This window comes from Phyllobates terribilis, unplaced genomic scaffold (genome assembly GCF_046119375.1).
Source record: "Phyllobates terribilis strain yellow unplaced genomic scaffold, ASM4611937v1 Scaffold_1__5_contigs__length_1240528914, whole genome shotgun sequence".
Taxonomy (NCBI): Eukaryota; Metazoa; Chordata; class Amphibia; order Anura; family Dendrobatidae; genus Phyllobates; species Phyllobates terribilis.
The window spans coordinates 1,168,886,154-1,168,906,582 of record NW_027362761.1 but is presented as its reverse complement, the minus strand read 5'-3'; the positions used below and the strand labels follow the sequence as shown (position 1 = coordinate 1,168,906,582).

Below are 20,429 nucleotides of genomic sequence, written 5' to 3'. Positions count from 1 at the left end.
GTGCAGTCACTGTGTACATACATTACATTACTGATCCTGTACTGATCCTGAGTTACATCCTGTATTATACTCCAGAGCTGCACTCACTATTCTGCTGGTGCAGTCACTGTGTACATACGTTACATTACTGATCCTGAGTTACATCCTGTATTATACTCCAGAGCTGCACTCACTATTCTGCTGGTGCAGTCACTGTGTACATACATTACAGTACTGTTCCTGAGTTACATCCTGTATTATACTCCAGAGCTGCACTCACTATTCTGCTGGTGCAGTCACTGTGTACATACATTACATTACTGATTCTGAGTTACATCCTGTATTATACTCCAGAGCTGCGCTCACTGTTCTGCTGGTGCAGTCACTGTGTACATACATTACATTACTGATCCTGAGTTACATCCTGTATTATACTCCAGAGCTGCACTCACTATTCTGCTGGTGCAGTCACTGTGTACATACATTACATTACTGATCCTGAGTTACATCCTGTATTATACTCCAGAGCTGCACTCACTATTCTGCTGGTGCAGTCACTGTGTACATACATTACATTACTGATCCTGTGTTACATCCTGTATTATACTCCAGAGCTGCACTCACTATTCTGCTGGTGCAGTCACTGTGTACATACATTACATTACTGATTCTGAGTTACATCCTGTATTATACTCCAGAGCTGCACTCACTATTCTGCTGGTGCAGTCACTGTGTACATACATTACATTACTGATCCTGTGTTACATTTTGTATTATACTCCAGAGCTGCACTCACTATTCTGCTGGTGCAAAGGGTGATGACAGCCCTGTCTGACTTGTTGCCCACCGGACTCAAAATTATAAAACAGGCCTCAGGCTCCGGCGGTCCCGCGGTGCAGAGTAATCAGTGTGGTCTCTTCCATATTGTGACCGGCGTCCTTTTCTTTTTTAGGCAGCTGAGTGTAAAGGCCATCACCAACCCCCAGTACGTGGACGCTGCGGGGAATCCCATGGTGAACGGTCTGTACGATCTGTCCTTGGGCCCGGCGGACAGCAGAGAGGTGTGCGACACCTGCGCCCAGGACTTCTCCAACTGCCCCGGACATCTCGGCCATATTGAGCTGCCGCTGACCGTGTATAACCCCCTGCTGTTCGATGTAAGTGTCGTGTTTGCCAGTGCCCCCAATTGTAATGTGGCTTCATATCGACCGGAGGCTCTCTTGTCTGCCGTCCGGCGGGGGGGGGGGGGGGGCTCTCTTGTCTGGCGGGGGGGGGGGGGGTGGGCTCTCTTGTCTGCCGTCCGGCGGGGGGGGGGGGGGTGGGCTCTCTTGTCTGCCGGCGGGGGGGGGGGGGGTGGGCTCTCTTGTCTGGCGGGGGGGGGGGATGGGCTCTCTTGTCTGCTGTCTGGGGGGGGGGCTCTCTTGTCTGCTGTCTGGGGGGGGGGCTCTCTTGTCTGCTGTCTGGGGGGGGGCTCTCTTGTCTGCTGTCTGGGGGGGGGGCTCTCTTGTCTGCTGTCTGGGGGGGGGGCTCTCTTGTCTGCTGTCTGGGGGGGGGGGGCTCTCTTGTCTGCTGTCTGGGGGGGGGGGGGCTCTCTTGTCTGCTGTCTGGGGGGGGGGGCTCTCTTGTCTGCTGTCTGGGGGGGGGGGGGCTCTCTTGTCTGCTGTCTGGGGGGGGCTCTCTTGTCTGCCGTCCGGGGGGGGGGCTCTCTTGTCTGCCGTCCGGGGGGGGGGCTCTCTTGTCTGCCGTCCGGGGGGGGGGGGGGCCTCTCTTGTCTGCCGTCCGGGGGGGGGGGGGGGGCTCTCTTGTCTGCTGTCTGGGGGGGGCGGCTCTCTTGTCTGCCGTCCGGCGGGGGGGGGTGGGCTCTCTTGTCTGCCGTCCGGCGGGGGGGGGGGATGGGCTCTCTTGTCTGCTGTCTGGGGGGGCTCTCTTGTCTGCTGTCTGGGGGGGGGCTCTCTTGTCTGCCGTCTGGGGGGGCTCTCTTGTCTGCTGTCTGGGGGGGGGGCTCTCTTGTCTGCTGTCTGGGGGGGGGCTCTCTTGTCTGCTGTCCGGGGGGGGGGGGGGGGCTCTCTTGTCTGCTGTCCGGGGGGGGGGCTCTCTTGTCTGCCGTCCGGGGGGGGGGGGCTCTCTTGTCTGCCGTCCGGGGGGGGGGGGCTCTCTTGTCTGCTGTCTGGGGGGGGGGGGGATGGGCTCTCTTGTCTGCTGTCTGGGGGGGGGGGGGATGGGCTCTCTTGTCTGCCGTCTGGGGGGGGGGGGGATGGGCTCTCTTGTCTGCCGTCTGGGGGGGGGGGGGGGATGGGCTCTCTTGTCTGCCGTCTGGGGGGGGGGGGGATGGGCTCTCTTGTCTGCCGTCTGGGGGGGGGGGGGGGGATGGGCTCTCTTGTCTGCCGTCTGGGGGGGGGGGATGGGCTCTCTTGTCTGCCGTCTGGGGGGGGGGGGATGGGCTCTCTTGTCTGCCGTCCGGGGGGGGGGGCGGGCTCTCTTGTCTGCCGTCCGGGGGGGGGGGGCGGGCTCTCTTGTCTGCCGTCCGGGGGGGCGGCGGGCTCTCTTGTCTGCCGTCCGGGGGGGGCTCTCTTGTCCGGCGGGGGGGGGGGGGGCGTGGGCTCTCTTGTTCTGGGGGGGGGGATGGGCTCTCTTGTCTGCTGTCTGGGGGGGGGGGGGGGGCTCTCTTGTCTGCCGTCCGGCGGGGGGGGGGTGGGCTCTCTTGTCTGCCGTCCGGTGGGGGGGGGGGGATGGGCTCTCTTGTCTGCTGTCTGGGGGGGCTCTCTTGTCTGCTGTCTGGGGGGGGGGCTCTCTTGTCTGCTGTCTGGGGGGGGGGCTCTCTTGTCTGCTGTCTGGGGGGGGGGGGGGGCTCTCTTGTCTGCTGTCCGGGGGGGGGGCTCTCTTGTCTGCCGTCCGGGGGGGGGTGGCTCTCTTGTCTGCCGTCCGGGGGGGGCTCTCTTGTCTGCCGTCTGGGGGGGGGGGGATGGGCTCTCTTGTCTGCCGTCGGGGGGGGGGGGGATGGGCTCTCTTGTCTGCCGTCTGGGGGGGATGGGCTCTCTTGTCTGCCGTCTGGGGGGGGGGGCGGGCTCTCTTGTCTGCCGTCCGGGGGGGGGCGGGCTCTCTTGTCTGCCGTCCGGGGGGGGGGGCGGGCTCTCTTGTCTGCCGTCCGGGGGGGCGGCGGGCTCTCTTGTCTGCCGTCCGGGGGGGGGCTCTCTTGTCCGGCGGGGGGGGGGGGCGTGGGCTCTCTTGTTCTGGGGGGGGGGGGATGGGCTCTCTTGTCTGCTGTCTGGGGGGGGTGGGCTCTCTTGTCTGCTGTCTGGGGGGGGGTGGGCTCTCTTGTCTGCTGTCTGGGGGGGGTGGGCTCTCTTGTCTGCTGTCTGGGGGGGGTGGGCTCTCTTGTCTGCTGTCTGGGGGGGGGATGGGCTCTCTTTTCTGCTGTCTGGGGGGGGGATGGGCTCTCTTTTCTGCTGTCTGGGGGGGGGGGATGGGCTCTCTTGTCTGCTGTCTGGGGGGGGGGATGGGCTCTCTTGTCTGCTGTCTGGGGGGGGGGATGGGCTCTCTTGTCTGCCGTCCGGGGGGGGGGGGTGGGCTCTCTTGTCCGGCGGGGGGGGGGTGGGCTCTCTTGTCTGCTGTCTGGGGGGGGGGGCTCTCTTGTCTGCCGTCCGGGGGGGGGCTCTCTTGTCCGGCGGGGGGGGGGGTGGGCTCTCTTGTCTGCTGTCTGGGGGGGGGCTCTCTTGTCTGCCGTCCGGCGGGGGGGGGGTGGGCTCTCTTGTCTGCCGTCCGGGGGGGGGGGCGGGCTCTCTTGTCCGGCGGGGGGGGGGGGAGGTGGGCTCTCTTGTCTGCCGTCCGGCGGGGGGGCGGGCTCTCTTGTCTGTCGTCCGGCGGGGGCTCTCTTGTCTGGCCGGGGGGCTCTCTTGTCTGCCGTCCGGCGGGGGGGGCTGGGGGCTCTACGGCGGGGTGGGGGCTCTCTTTTGCCGTCTGGGAGGAGGGGTTGGGGGGGGCTCTTCTCTTTATGTGCCTAAAAATGGGGCAAGTAGAAACTACAGCTCACAAAACCCTCCCATTACTCCACCCCAAGTTACATATCTCAGGTAATGGAGACACAAACTAACTTTTTTTTTGTACAGTTTTAAATCCTTTTTAGCTACTATTATTATCATTGTTTTTTTTTTTCGGAAAAACAAAAGTAATTAAATTTAATTTAGTAAATTATTAGTTAAAAAATGAATTAAAAACAATTGTATTTTTTTTTTCTCCTCGGAAAATATCCTAAAAATATTAGCGAAAAATTCTGTCAAGATGAAAGGTTTCATTCAAAATCATCTCTTCCTGCAAAAACCGATAAATAAATATAAAATATATATTATATACAGTCATGGTTGAAAGTGTTGGCACTCTTGAAATTGTTCCAGAAATTGAAGTATTTCTCCCAGAACATTAATGCAATTACACTTGTTTCGTTATACACATGTTTATTTCCTGTGTGTGTATTGGAAGAACCCCCCAAAAAAATTGTTGGCACCCTCAACTTAATATTTGGTTGCACACCCTTTGGAATAAATAACTGCAATCAATCGCTTCCTATAACCATCTACAAGCTTCTTACACCTCTCTACTGTAATTTTGCAAACTCCTCCCGGTCTCTCATATCTGAAGACGTCTTCTCCCAACAGCAATTTTAAGATCTCTCCACAGGTGATCAATGGGATTTAGATCCGGACTCATTGCTGGTCACTTCAGAACTCTCCTTTGTTTCCATCCATTTCTGGGGGCTTCTTGAAGTATGTTTGGAGTCATTGGCCTCCTGGAAGACCCATGACCTAGGACGCAAACCCAGATTTCTGACACTGGGCACTACATTGCCACCCAAAATCCTTTGGGAATCTTCAGATTTCATGATGCCTTGCACGCAGTCAAGGTACCCAGTGCCAGAGGAAGCAAAACAACCCCAAAACATCTTTGAACCTCCACCATATTTGACTGTAGGTACTGTGTTCTTTTCTTTGTAGACCTCATTCTGTTTTTGGTAAACAGTAGAATGATGTGCTTTACCGAAAAGCTCTATATTGGTCTCATCTGTCCACAAGACGCTTTCCGTGAAGGTTTTTTCTTAGTCATGTACATTCGGCAAACTGCAGTCTAGCATTTTTATGTCTGTGTTAGCAGTGAGATCCTCCTGGGTCTCCTGCCATAGCGTTTCATTTCATTCAAATGTTGACGGATAGTTCGCACTGACACTGATGCACCCTGACCTGCAGGACAGCTTGAATTTCTTGGGAATGTGAATGGGGCTGCTTATCCACCATCGAAAATATTCTTCGTTGCAACCTTTCATCAATTTTTCTCTGCCGTCCACGTCCAGGGAGATTAGCTACAGTGCCATGGGTTGTAAACTTCTTGATTATTTTGTGCACCGTGGACAAAGAAACATCAAGGTCTCTGGAGATGGACTTGTAACCTTGAGATTGTTGAATAATATCAACAATTTTGGTTTTCAAGTCCTCAAACAGTTCTCTTCTCCTCTTTCTGTTCTTCATGCTTAATGTAGCACACACAGACTCACAATGCAAAGATTGAGTCAACTTCTCCCCTTTTTATCTGGTTTCAGTAGTGATTTTCATATTGCCCGCACCTGTTACTTGCCACAATTGCGTTTGCACGAGCATCACATGCTTGAAACAAAGTTGTTTGTTTAGCCCATTTTTCTGACTTTGTGTGAAATTATGTCTAATTTGAACTTTGAAGTTACGACGGATCACCATGAGAATTGTCGGAATTTGGATTTCTTTTAAAATACTTTTCCTTCCCTCTTCTTTCTCCTAAAGAAACTGTACCCGCTTGTGAAGGGCTCGTGCTTCCAGTGTTGTCTGCTGACGTGTCCTCGATCCGCTGTCCATCTGCTACGTAACCAGCTGAAGTTGCTGGAGCGGGGGGCTCTGCAGGAGGTCTATGAGTTGGAGGCCGTTCTCAGCCGGGTGAGTCGGGTGCTTTATAACGATTTCTTGGCCGACTCCTTATAAGATGAGGACTTGTAGATCCGACCGTTCACTTTTCTTCTGCCTCCAGTTCCTAGAAGGTAGCCCCACGGCCAGCGGCACGGAGATTCAAGAAGAACTGGAAACCTACACCAAAAAAGTGCTTAAAGCCTACCCCAAGAAGCAGGACGTATCCCGGGTCAGTATCTGCAGAGTTGACTTTTTTTTTTTCCCCTTAGATACATTTATTTTGGGCTAAAACTAACTTTTGCAATTGGGTTTCTTTAAAAACTTTGCCTTCTGTATCCTATGTGTTGAACTGGCTGCAGAATGAGTTAACTGAGAAACCATCAGTGAGCTCCTTCTGACGTCTGATGGGAAGTTTATCTATTTTCTGAGCTCCCACCGACCACATTAGAGTTGAATGCGTCGGGAAATAAAGATCCTTGTAAAAGCCAAATAGATATTTTGCACTAATAAAACCCAACCGCAAAACTTTTTTTTTTTTTTTAAGTCCCAAATAAATGCATTTAAGGAAAAAAAATAATAATAAAAAAATTGTGGACAACCCCTTTAACCACAGATGGTCAGAATGTCGCCTGTCATAGTGCTTGGTCCCGGTGATGGGGGTCCTAGTAGTGATTTTCCATCTGTGACTTCTCCTCAGGTGAAGAATATCTGTGTGACCAGGAACAGTCTTCTCCTGGACTTCTGGAGGACACAAATGGGGGCGAAGAAATGTCCTCATTGCATGTGAGTAATGGGGAGACCGTGCTGGGATCCATTTATGCCCACCGTCTTTTTACACTGGGGTAAAAAAAAATTTAATCAGTTCAGAAAGTCACTTTTCTTATGGGTAGATGCATCAAGTATTAACCCCTCTAGACCACCAGGATAAAAAGCAATAAACCTCCTACTAGGGAAGGAGGCTTTACACCACCAAGGAAGGAGGCAGGAGTTGTTATATTACCCTAGACCAACAGAAAAGCCACCATTAAACCCCTCCACTGCTCTAGACCACCAGGGAGGTCGGCATTAATCCACCAATGTCCTAGACAATCCGAGGTGCAGATCTTAATCCCCATCACTACTATAGATCATTACGGAAGCTACTCTACACTGTATCTTCATTTCTTACTACCCCAGACCCCCAGGGAAATAGGGATTCTCCCCCCTGCCACCACCACTAATCTCCCTATCATGATCTAGGCTGGTATTAATTCACTGCTTTCAAGAAAAAAAAAAAGGGTCCTCATCCCCACACGCTACCCTAGACCACCAGGGCATTTTTGAGTAATTTTATGTAGCAAAAATTCTAAAATACTATTTTATTTTGTTTTGGTTTCTAAACTTCTCTGCTGGCTGGGAAGACTGAATGAGGGTCACCCAAACTTTTGACCAAATTATTTTATTTCTTTCAGGGCGCCGTCCTCCGCCGTCCGGAAAGAACACAACAGCAAGCTGACCGTCCTGATGAGCTCCAAAGTGGTCAAGAAGAATCCAGCTAAGAGTACGGACGTCCCGGGAAGTGAGTCCCCCCCGCTATATTCATTTTATCTCTTTCGGGTGAATCAAAATTTAGAAAAGCGTCCTCTTTTAAATTTGACAATTTTTCCCGGTGGTTCTAGGGTGGCGGGAAAGTTTTAACTCCTTTAGATGCTGCAGGCAATGCTGACTGCGGCATCTAAGCGGTTATGCAATAGGATGGGGCTTCAATCCTGTATACATGTGGGAATTTAGTAACTTTTCTTTCCCCTTTTTTTTCAGGTGAGGACACCACCGAGCTCACTGAACGAGGCTTCCTGACTCCCAGCACTACAAAGGAGCACGTAGAGGCTCTATGGAAAAATGAAGGTAGCGCCACGCTTATAACATCTACCCTCACACTGATTGACACACCGTCCTCCTCGGTGGATGACATTTTGTAACAGCAGTCATTGATTGGCTACTGTTGTCACATGTCTTCACGTCAGAGGATTTAAAGGCGTTGTCCAGGAGTTAAAGAAACTATCCTAAATGTAATATGCCAGCTCCCTGCCTCGCACGCCAAGCCCACATCTTTCCCCGCACATGATGGTTGGCTTTAATTGGATAGTGACAGGTACAATGCATGTATAGAAGTAAGAACAAAAAAGGAAGGTCCAGCACCTATAGTGCTGGCAGAATACTGATGAAGCGGGGACTGCCCACTGAAAAAGAGTGGATAGGAAGTTATAGGAAAGGGAGAAAAAATTAAAAAACGAAAATGTCCTGGGGGTGAAGGGTTTATATTGACATCATCCCTGTATTTCTGCCTTCTGACCATCTTTTGTTCTACGTCTCCAGGTTTCTTCCTCCAGTGCCTGTTTTCTGGCATGGCCATCGACAAGGAGTTCTCTCCAGACGTGTTCTTCCTTGATCTGGTGGTGGTCCCTCCGGCTCGGTAGGTCATCACGTGGATGGGTTTTCTCGCCATGGTGGAGGGTCTCTGTCCCTCTGATTGTCCGCTGCTGTGACGGGGGAGTCCTGCTCGAACTTGTCCTCTGAGTTTCCCATTCTCTTCTTTGCGCAGTTACCGCCCTGTCAGTCGCATGGCGGATCAAATGTTCACCAACGGGCAGACGGTTAACCTGCAGTCCGTCCTAAAAGACGTCACCCTCATACAGAAGTTACTGGCCGTGATGGCTGAGGAGCAGAAGATCAGTCCGCAGGGCACTAGGACAGAGGTAGGATGTCGTGTAACTTCCTATCCACTCTTTTTCATTCAGGTGTCATCAGCATTCTGCCAGCACTGAAGGTGCTGGAGCTTCCTTTTTTTTTCTTTATTCCTTCTAAATATGCATTGTACTTGTCATTGTTCAATGCCTCGCCTGCCTTAATGCAGTGTGACAGACAGAAGCGCAGGGAGACAGAACCACCCACACCTCTTTAGAGAAAGAGACAAATACTCTCTTTTGTCCTCCGTTTGCTGCAGTGTATTATTAATTTTGTTTTTGAGAATTTAGCAGCTTTTTCTCTATTCCTGTAATCCGTCTTGGTGCCTCTGCTGCTAAAGACGGAAAAATGGTGGAGTACAGCGAGTAAGACAAGGGACGGACGTTTAGTTGGCGACACTTTGGAGTGATTTTTCAGGGATAATATAACATTATCTTTACATAAAGTGTTTAACTTAGGATCTATATTTCAGATTACATATTAAATAGGATGAAGTTGTGTGAAAATGTCAGTATTATTAACCCCTTTACCCCCCAGGGTGGTTTGCACGTTAATGACCGGGCCAATTTTTACAATTCTGACCACTGTCACTTTATGAGGTAATTACTCTGGAACGCTTCAACGGATCCTCCTGATTCTGAGAATGTTTTTTCGTGACATATTATACTTCATGATTGTGGTAAAATTTCTTCGATATGACTTGCGTTTATTTGTGAAAAAACAGAAGTTTGGCGAAAATTGTGAAAATTTCGCAATTTTTGAAATTTTAAATTTCATGCCCTTAAATCAGAGAGATATGTCACACAAAAGAGTTAATAAATAACATTTCCCACATGTCTACTTTACATCAGCACAATTTTGGAACCAAAATTTTTTTTTTGTTAGGGAGCTATAAGGGTTAAGTTGACCAGCGATTTCTCATTTTTCCAACAAAATTTACAAAACCATTTTTCTCTATCTCTTCATCGGGGGACACAGGACCATAGGTGTATGCTGCTGTCGCTGGGAGGTTGACACTAGGCAAAAAAAGGAAAATGGCTCCTCCTCCGCAGTATGCACCCGCCTACAGGCACCAGGCTCACCAGTTTAAGCTTAGTGTCTGTAGGAGGTGGACCTGGATCTTCACTGATCCAACCTTGTTGTGTTTATTAATCCTTGTTTTTTCTCTTTCAGATACAGCTCTTCAGGCTAACAGGGAACACTGCGTCCCCTGTTAACCCACTAGCGCCCGAGAGAGCAATGTGGCTACCCCCACATCGCCCACTCTCGGACCCGCTGGGCCGGACTTTTCCCCTGTCACCTTAGGGTGTCTCAGGGTGATTTCGGTGGCCAGTCCTAGCCTGTTCCCCACCCCAGCCCCCTCCTTGGAGCGGCCTGGGAGGGAGACGGTGGTCCCTGCGGGTGACCTTCCCCCAGTTTTTCTGGGGTTGACACCGTCTCCGGCACTGTCCAGGACCGGACAGTGCGGGAAGGAGGAAAAGCCAGGATCCCCCCTCCTATCCAGGAAGGCATCCTGAGACCATCCTCAGAAGGAGAACGGAAGGACGATCCCCGGACCCACTAAGAGAGGTACTTCCCTGCTTTTACCTACAGGTCCCAGTCCCCCGGCGTTACATGCCTCCCTCACCCCTCACCCTCTCACCAAACATGGCGCTTAACAGCGCTTCCCTGGGCCACTTCCTCCTCCTTCATAATGCGTAGCTAATCTGCTGCGCTTCTCCCCGTCGGGGGGGGGCGTGTCCGGTGGGCGGTCCCGCTCCGACGGCTATACGCCCCCTTCTTTTTGACCAACCAGGGCCGAGGAGCATAGTGACGCTTCCGTCACGCCCTCGTGCTCTCTGCGGACCTATCATCGGGGGGCCTCTCAAGCCCGCCCCCCTTCCATCTGCCTATCGGAGCCTCGTCGCACTCCATCATCAAAGATGCGTCCGCTGCACCTACGCCATCACTCTGGCAGACGCAGCTCCCTGCTCCGTCGCCACCTATTGACCTGCTCCAGCCTCACCTTCGGAGCCTTCAGGGGGACACGGGACCACTTCTCTACAGGATCGGGTAGGCTCTGTCCTGACACAGACCCCCACCCTCCCTGCTCACAGCGCCCTCCTCTGCAGTATCCCTGGTCAGGCACATATGCCCAAACCCAGGGAGCCCTCAGTCCGTCCCTCTCCAAAAGATCTCTAACTAATCTTCCTTTTCAAGGTTCCAGGCTGTTTGGATCCAAGCTAGATCAGATCATCTCTGATGCTACTGGGGGTAAGAGCACCTCTCTCCCCCAGCCCAGACCCAAACGCCCTTTTCCTAGGAGACGCCCCCTTCAGTTCCGGTCCTTTCGTCAGTTCGCTCAACCGAACCCCTCCTCTCAACAGAACCGTACTCCAGCACAGCGGGACAGTCGTAAACCCTCCTTTAGGCCCACGCCTAACTGGCGCCCAAAGAGTTGCTCCTCCAAGTCCTCTGGATCACGATCTCGATCCAACAGGTTTTCCTCAACATGACGGGTCACTCCCACCTGGGACTTCTCCCAGGGTGGGCGGCCGTCTCCTTCTGTTCACAGATTCTTGGCTCCCGGCAATAGAGGATGCCTGGGTCAAAGAAATTGTGACTTCCGGCTACAAAATAGAGTTCGACTCCAGCCCACGATTACGTTTTCTCAGGTCCCGCCCCCACAACCATCTCTGCTTCCCGGTTTCCTCCAAGCCATCACTTCTCTTCTACGCTCAGGAGTCATAATCCCCGTTCCCGTTCAGGAAAGGTTTTACGGTTTTTACTCAAATGTCTTCGTTGTCCCAAAAAAGGACGGCTCACTACGTCCGATTCTGGACCTCAAACAGCTAAATCGACATGTACGCATCCGACAGCTCAGGATGGAGTCCCTCAGGTCGGTAATCGCCTCGATGAAGGCCGGGGAATATCTTATGTTCAGTGGACATTCAGGATGGGTACCTTCACATCCCAATCTGCGCGTCACATCAGAGGTTCCTTCGCTTTTCCTTCAGGAACGCGCATTACCAGTTCACTGCCCTCCCCTTCGGCCTCGCCACAGCCCCGAGGGTTTTCACAAAGGTGATGGCTACAGTGATGGCCATTCTTCGAACAAGGGGAATTGTAATCATCCCCTACCTCGACGACCTGTTAATCAAAGGCCCCACGTTCAGGGACTGTCTCCACAGTCTCCAGATCACCTTGAACACTCTCTCCCGGTTAGGCTGGCTAATCAACACGGACAAATCCTCTCTGGTCCCATCCCAACGCTTAACCTTCCTATGGATGCAGTTCGACACGACCCGTGCCCGGGTCCTCCTTCCGAGGGAAAAGATAAACTCCCTACGACAAGGAATCCACATCCTCTCCGACCCAAGTCCACACTCCCTTCGCCTATGCATGAGTGTCCTGGGAAAGATGGTAGCAGCCATGGAGGCAATTCCGTTTGCCCAGTTCCATACCCGGTCTCTTCAACTAGCCCTTCTCTCAACTTGGGACATGAATCCGTCATCTCTAGATCGACGCATCAAGTTACCTCGTCAAGTAAGACGGTCGCTAACCTGGTGGTCCCGCCCCTCTTCCTTCAGACCCGGGAGATCATTCCTTCCGCTTCGCTGGCAGGTGGTCACGACCGATGCCAGTCTCATCGGTTGGGGGGCAGTTTTTCTACAACACACGGTCCAGGGTTGGTGGAGTCCCCACGAAGTCTCCGTCCCCATCAGCATTCTGGAGAGAAGAGCGATTTACCTGGCGTTGCGTCACTGGCAGAAGATCCTGGCAGGGTTCTCAGTCCGTGTACAATCGGACAATGCCACGGCCGTGGCATACATAAAACACCAGGGAGGAACGCGCAGCAAGCCCGTTTAAAAGAAGTGGCAAAAGTGCTACTTTGGGCCGAGAAGATTGTCCCGGCAATCTCAGCAGTCCACATTCCAGGGGTCAACAACTGGGCGGCCGACTTTCTCAGTCGGCAGGGCCTCGCCTCAGGAGAATGGTCTCTCCATCCCGAGGTGTTTCACCAAATCTTCTTACGGTGGGGCACGCCGGACGTCGACCTCATGGCGTCCCGGTTAAACCACAAGGTTCCGTCCTTTTGTAGCTCGGTCCCGCGATCCGCTAGCAATCGCCCAGGACGCGCTAGTCATATCATGGTCACAGTTCCAACTGCCCTATCTCTTTCCACCTCTACCTTTGATCCCTCGAGTCATCAAAAAGGTCAAGACAGAGGGAGTACCAGTTCTCCTAGTAGCCCCAGATTGGCCCAGACGCGTCTGGTACGCAGATCTGGTAAATCTGCTTGTCAACTCCCCCTGGAGACTACCAGACCGTCCGGACCTCCTCTCTCAGGGTCCTATTCTTCATCAGAGTTCTCGTTCTCTGAATTTAACGGTATGGCCGTTGAGGCCGCGGTGTTGAAGACTGCGGGCTTTACCGACCATGTCATTCAGACCCTAATTAACGCCAGAAAACCCGCTACCTCGCTCATATACCACAGAACTTGGAGAGCCTTTTTTCGTCACTGCGAACAAGATCAGTTGACTCCTATGTCCTTTCCTTTGCCAGTCATTTTGGCTTTTCTTCAGTCTGGCCTAGAGGCGGGACTATCTTTCCGCACTCTCAAGGGCCAAGTTTCGGCCTTGTCCATTCTATTCCAACGTAACTTAGCTAGCCGTCCTCAGGTCAGGACGTTTCTACAAGGGGTGGCCCACCTGGCGCCTCCCTATCGCCCTCCAGTGGAACCATGGGACCTTAATATGGTCCTAAGCGTCCTACAACTGCCTCCATTTGAACCCATTCAGGACATTCCAGCCTCTCTCCTTTCCTAAAAGGTGGCCTTTCTGGTGGCTGTTACCTCTATTAGAAGGGTCGCAGAACTCTCAGCCCTCTCTTGTCGGTAACCTTTTCTGGTATTCCATCAAGACAAAGTAGTGCTCAGGCCGGTGCCTTCCTTTTTGCCAAAGGTGGTTTCCGCTTTTCACATTAATGAGGACATCGTTTTTCCTTCCTTTTGCCCTGCTCCTGTGCATCCACGGGAGAAGTCTCTGCACAAACTGGACCTGGTCAGAGCTCTACGTGTGTACCTTTCCAGAACATTCTCCCTTCGGCGCTCGGATGCCCTTTTTGTCATCCCTGAGGGGCATCGCAAGGGTCTCCCTGCTTCCAAGTCAACCATCGCCCGTTGGATACGTTCGACCATCTTGGAGGCACATCGCATCTCGGGCAAACCTCCCCCTCCTGGAGTAAGGGCTCACTCCACCCGGGCGGTGGCGGCCTCTTGGGCGGTCCGCCATCAGGCTTCGGCTTCTCAAATCTGTAAGGCCGCCACGTGGTCTTATCTTCACACCTTTTCAAGGTTTTACAAGGTCCACACTTATTCTTCGGCTGATGCCAGTCTCGGACGGAAGGTCCTGCAGGCGGAAGTTGCCGAAGTCTGACTTAGTCTGTGATTATCTTCTGTTCTCCCACCCAGGGGACTGCTTTGGGACGTCCCATGGTCCTGTGTCCCCCAATGAAACGATGGAGAGAGAGGGATTTTTGGTACTCACCGTAAAATCTCTTTCTTGGAGCCTTCATTGGGGGACACAGCACCCTCCCTGTTTTTGGACATATGTCCTGTTGGCCCTGTTGGGCATCTCATTTAGTTTTTCACGGTTGTGCCCCGTTGAGCATTACATAGTTGGTTATTTTGTGCTTCTCCTACTGCTCTAGCCACTAACTGGTGAGCTTGGTGCCTGTAGGCGGGTGCATACTGCGGAGGAGGAGCTATTTTCCTTTTTTTGCATAGTGTCAGCCTCCTAGTGACAACAGCATACACCCATGGTCCTGTGTCCCCCAATGAAGGCTCCAAGAAAGAGATTTTACGGTGAGTACCAAAAATCCCTCTTTTTAGGGACCACATCACATTTGAAGTGACTTTGAGGGGCCTTTATGGCAGAAAATACCCCAAAGTGACACCATTCTAAAAACTGCACCCCTCAAGGTGCTCAAAACCACTTTCAAGAACTTTATTAACCCTTCAGGTGCTTCACAGGAATTTTTGGAATGGGGAAGAAAAAAATGAACATTTAACTTTTTTCACAAAAATGTTACTTTAGACCCAAATTTTTTTTATTTTCACAGGGGTAACAGGAAAAAATGGACCACAAAATTTGTTGTGAAATCTCTCCTGAGTAAGCCGATACCCAATATGTGGGAGAAAACCACTGTTTGGGCGCATGGCAGGGTTTGAAAGGGAAGGAGCGCCATTAGACTTTTTGAATGTAAAATTTGCTTGAATAATTAGCGGACGCCATGTTGCGTTTGGAGAGACCCTGATGTGCCTAAACAGTGGAAACCCCCCACAAGTGACACCGTTTTGGAAACTAGACTCCTCAGGGAACTTATCTAGATGTGTGGTGAGCACCTTGAACCCCCAGGTGCTTCACAGAAGTTTATAGCATTGAGCCATAAAAATAATATTTTCACGTTTTTCCAACAAAAATGTTTTTCAGCCCCCAATTTTGCATTTTCACAAGGGTAAGAGGAGAAAATGAAATGTAAAAACTGTTGTGCAATTTCTCCTGAGCACGCCGATACCCCATATGTGGGGGAAAACCACTGCTTGGGCATATGGCAGGGTTCGGAAGGGAAGGAGCGCCATTTACTTTTTGAATGTAACATTTGCTTGAATAATTAGTGGACGCCATGTCGCGTTTAGAGAGTCCATGATGTGCCTAAACAGTGGAAACCCCCCACAAGTGACCTCATTTTGGAAACTACACCCCTCAAGGATTTTATCAAGGGGTATAGTGAACATTTTGAACCCAGAGGTACGACACAGAGTTTGATAACATTAGGTCATCATATTGAATAAGTTGTCATTAGTCTTGAATGCAAGTGTTCGCTTTTTGAGTTTGCATCGGGAACTCTGGTATGCACCATGTATCGCGGGTGCTCGAGTGACATGCTCGAGTCCCCGCCCCACATGTTTAACGGTTGTTAGACACCCAAAAAAAAAACATGCGGGGATCGCTCGTGCATGGCAGGCAATCCCAAGGTTTTTTTGGCTGTATAACAGCTGCAAAACATTTGGGGTGGAGACTCGAGCATGTCACTCCAGCACCCGCTATACACGGTGCATACCCGAGCACCCGATGCAAACTCAAGTAGCGAGCACTTGCGCTCAACATTAGTCGCCATATCGTCATCATTTTTTTTTTTTACTTTACTTTTCAAAAAATCTCAACCCTAACCTTGTCTGAAACCCTAACCCTAGCACAACCCTAACCTTGTCTGAAACCCTAACCCCAGCACAACCCTAACCTTGGCTGAAACCCTAACCTTGTCTGAAACCCTAACCCTAGCACAACCCTAACCTTGGCTCAACCCTTGCACTACCCTAACCCTAGAGTTTATTTTTTACGCCGTTCCTCGTGCAGTATAAGTTATTCGATAACTTGATTCTTCGGGTCGGTGCGATTACGGAGACACCAGATTGATAACGGGTTTTTATGATTGACAGCTGTCACACACTAAAACTTTTTTTTTGCAAAGACTAGTTTTTGCATCGCCATATTTTGAGAGCTATAATTTTTCCATATTCCGACCGACAGTCATGTGACGGCTTGTTTTTTTGTAGGACAAGTTGACTTTTTTATTGGTACCATTTTCAGGCATGTGACACTTTTTGATCGCTTCCTATTCCGATCTTTGAGAGGCAGAATAAACAAAAACCAACAATTCAGGGATTGTTTTTTTTTTTGTTTGTTTGTTTTTATGCCGTTCTGCGTGTGGTAAAATTGATAAGGCACCTTTATTCTTCGGGTCAGTACATTTACAGCGGTGCCGCATTTATATCGTTTTTTTATGTTTTGGCGCTTTAGACAATAAAAAGTATTTTATAGAAAAAAGAATTGTTTTTGCATCGCTTTATTCTGAGACTTATAACTTTTTTATTTTCCTGCCGATGGAGCTGTATGGCGGCTTGTTTTTTGCGGGACAAGATGATGTTTTCAGCGGTACCATTTTTATTTATATTTGTCTTTTTGATCTCATTTTATTCCATTTTTTGTTTGGCGGTATGATGATAAAGCATCGTTTTTTGCTTAGTTTTTTTTTTTTTTTTTTTACAGTGTTCACTAAAGGGTTTAACTAGTGGGACTGTTTTAGGCTATGTGCCCACGATGCAGAAATGCTGGATATTTTTTCCGCTTCTCCCTGGCAGGAGAAACGCATGCGGATTGTACATGCGGATTGTACATGCAGATTTTACATGCGTTTTTCCTGCCAGGGACATGCGGATGTGAAGCGTTCTTCACTTGCAATTCCACATGCGGGTTGTCAAGCGCTTTCCAAGCGATTTTAGCATCACTTGGAAGGTACTTGACAACTTGGTCACACGATATAAATCCATGCAACCGGCATGGATTTATATAGTGTGACCAAGTAATAGTTAAAAAAAGGAATAAAAATGGTAAAAAAAAACCAAACCATTATACTCACCCTCCGAGGTACCCCGGTCTCCTCCATGGTGCGTCCTGGCTCCCCGGCGGCTCGAGATGGTGTAAAAGGACCTTCCATGACGTCATTTAGTTGTGTGATGGGTCACGCAACCGCAGTCAGCGCTGCACAGGGAGAAGTTGCTTTGATCATGCACTGCGCATGACCAAAGTAACTTCTTGCCTCCTGGTGACCCGGATGTTGTCATGATGACATCGGGTCACCATGACAACATTCGAGACCGGACTCAGACGACACAGAACGCTGGAGAGGCGGTATTGGCGCGTACCACCCCCTTTGCTTCCGCAATGCTTCGATCGCAGCATTTCTGGGGTTAATGTGCAGGGAGCGGTGCGGGACCGCTCCCTGCACATAGTACTGGGTGTCAGCTGTAACAATCAGCTGACACCTGGCAGCGATTTCCCCACACTAATACGTATTTGGCCCAAAAGGCCCAGGGCGCAGATGCGTATTAGTATGCCCAGGGTCAGAAAGGGGTTAAAGTATTTATTATTCCAAAATTAAATGGTAATAATCTGTGCCAACACAAGATGGTGCCAAAACCTTTCAGCCACAAGTCTTGTCATATTTCATGTGAACAGCAGATGGCGCCTTCAGACTGGATTTTTGAGTCATAATTGTTTCTCTTTTGTATGGGAGGGTTTTGTTACTTTGTGGAAGGAAAGAACTTCAACTCTCATCATGATTTGCTCCAGTCCAGCTACGTTCAGGAAAAAATCCCATCTCTACCTACTAATTAAGACACCAGGTGTAGCTCCTGCGAATGAACAATAAAAAAAAAAAAAAATATATATATATATATATATATATATATATATATATATATATATATATATATATATATATATATATATATATATATATATATATATATATATATATATATATATATATATATATATGAACTGACCAGCACATCCTAATGTGAACAGGTGCAAGCTGCAGAAACTGCATAATATATATAAAAAGAAAGCGCAGCAGCACTCCATTATGGCCAAAATACATAAAGACAATAAAAACATTTGATTTAAACTACTGTATGTTATTACTCAATGAGCTTTACTTACAAAAAAACGGAGGTTCTTAGCGCATAAATTGGCCAATTCATGTGTGCCCATCAACCGCTGCAAGGTGAACTCCCATCTGATGGGTACTACTCTGCCTACATGCCTCTCTTAGGCTACAAGCCTATAACTCTGGACAGAACATGTCACTACTGGGCTGAAACACCTACAATTTAAATGGGCCCATTTAGCGGTTGATGGGCACACATACGCTAAGAACCTCCGTTTTTGGAAGTAAAGTTCATTGAGTAATAACACAGTTTAAATCAAACGTTTTTATTGTCTTTATGTATTTTGGCCATAATGGAGTGCTGCTGTGCATATAGGATATATATAGGATATTCATTCTTGGAAGTAAATAAAAATTAACAGGTCATGCAGATTAATATAATCAAATATTTTCTGGGGTATAATAAGGCATTATAACATTTACTAGTATGATTAGTATTTTTTTGTTCTGAGAAACTGTCATATCAAGGATATTATCTATATATATCTATATTATAATATAGAGAGAAAGACAGAGATATATATATATATATATATATATATATATATATATATATATATATATATATATATATATGTATATATATGTATATATATATATATATATAAATATATATATATACAGTACAGACCAAAAGTTTGGACACACCTTCTCATTTAAAGATTTTTCTGTATTTTCATGACTATGAAAATTGTACATTCACACTGAAGGCATCAAAACTATGAATTAACACATGTGGAATTATATACTTAACAAAAAAGTGTGAAACAACTGAAAATATGTCTTATATTCTAGGTTCTTCAAAGTAGGCACCTTTTGCTTCGATGACTGCTTTGCACCCTCTTGGCATTCTCTTGATGAGCTTCAAGAGGTAGTCACCGGAAATGGTCTTCCAACAATCTTGAAGGAGTTCCCAGAGATGCTTAGCACTTGTTGGCCCTTTTGCCTTCACTCTGCGGTCCAGCTCACCCCAAACCATCTCGATTGGGTTCAGGTCTGGTGACTGTGGAGGCCAGGTCATCTGGCGTAGCACCCCATCACTCTCCTTCTTGGTCAAATAGCCCTTACACAGCCTGGAGGTGTGTTTGGGGTCATTGTCCTGTTGAAAAATAAATTATGGTCCAACTAAACGCAAACCGGATGGAATAGCATGCCGCTGCAAGATGCTGTGGTAGCCATGCTGGTTCAGTATGCCTTCAATTTTGAATAAATCCCCAACAGTGTCACCAGCAAAGCACCCCCGCACCATCACACCTCCTCCTCCATGCTTCACGGTGGGAACCAGGCATATAGAGTCCATCCGTTCACCTTTTCTGCGTCGCACAAAGACACGGTGGTTGGAACCAAAGATCTCAAATTTGGACTTATCAGAACAAAGCACAGATTTCCACTGGTCTAATGTCCATTCCTTGTGTTCTTTAGCCCAAACAAGTCTCTTCTGCTTGTTGCCTGTCCTTAGCCGTGGTTTCCTAGCAGCTCTTTTACCATGAAGGCCTGCTGCACAAAGTCTCCTCTTAACAGTTGTTGAAGAGATGTGTCTGCTGCTAGAACTCTGTGTGGCATTGACCTGGTCTCTAATCTGAGCTGCTGTTAACCTGTGATTTCTGAGGCTGGTGACTCGGATAAACTTATCCTCAGAAGCAGAGGTGACTCTTGGTCTTCCTTTCCTGGGGCGGTCCTCATGTGAGCCAGTTTCTTTGTAGTGCTTGATGGTTTTTGCAACTGCACTTGGGGACACTTTCAAAGTTTTCCCAATTTTTCGGACTGACTGACCTTCATTTCTTAAAGTAATGATGGCCACTCGTTTTTCTTTACTTAGCTGCTCTTTTCTTGCCATAATACAAATTCTAACAGTCTATTCAGTAGGACTATCAGCTGTGTATCCACCTGACTTCTGCACAACACAACTGATGGTCCCAACCCCATTTATAAGGCAAGAAATCCCACTTATTAAACCTGACAGGGCACACCTGTGAAGTGAAAACCATTTCCGGTGACTACCTCTTGAAGCTCATCAAGAGAATGCTAAGAGTGTGCAAAGCAGTCATCAAAGCAAAAGGTGGCTACTTTGAAGAATATAAGACATATTTTCAGTTGTTTCACACTTTTTGGTTAAGTATATAATTCCACATGTGTTAATTCATAGCTTTGATGCCTTCAGTGTGAATGTACAATTTTCATAGTCATGAAAATACAGAAAAATCTTTAAATGAGAAGGTGTGTCCAAACTTTTGGTCTATATATATA

The 20,429-nt window shown here is 49.1% G+C and overlaps 1 protein-coding gene across 1 annotated transcript in view; it reads left to right on the top strand.

Moving 5' to 3' along the window:
- POLR1A (RNA polymerase I subunit A) overlaps positions 1 to 20,429 on the top strand; it is a 65,575-nt gene that overhangs the window by 602 nt on the left and 44,544 nt on the right. The window contains exons 2-9 of the mRNA XM_073649128.1: positions 932 to 1,136; positions 5,784 to 5,933; positions 6,025 to 6,132; positions 6,601 to 6,686; positions 7,355 to 7,461; positions 7,701 to 7,787; positions 8,259 to 8,355; positions 8,485 to 8,638. Of these exons, the coding sequence (XP_073505229.1) occupies positions 932 to 1,136; positions 5,784 to 5,933; positions 6,025 to 6,132; positions 6,601 to 6,686; positions 7,355 to 7,461; positions 7,701 to 7,787; positions 8,259 to 8,355; positions 8,485 to 8,638 (994 nt within the window). The remainder of the gene's footprint in view (positions 1 to 931; positions 1,137 to 5,783; positions 5,934 to 6,024; positions 6,133 to 6,600; positions 6,687 to 7,354; positions 7,462 to 7,700; positions 7,788 to 8,258; positions 8,356 to 8,484; positions 8,639 to 20,429) is intronic.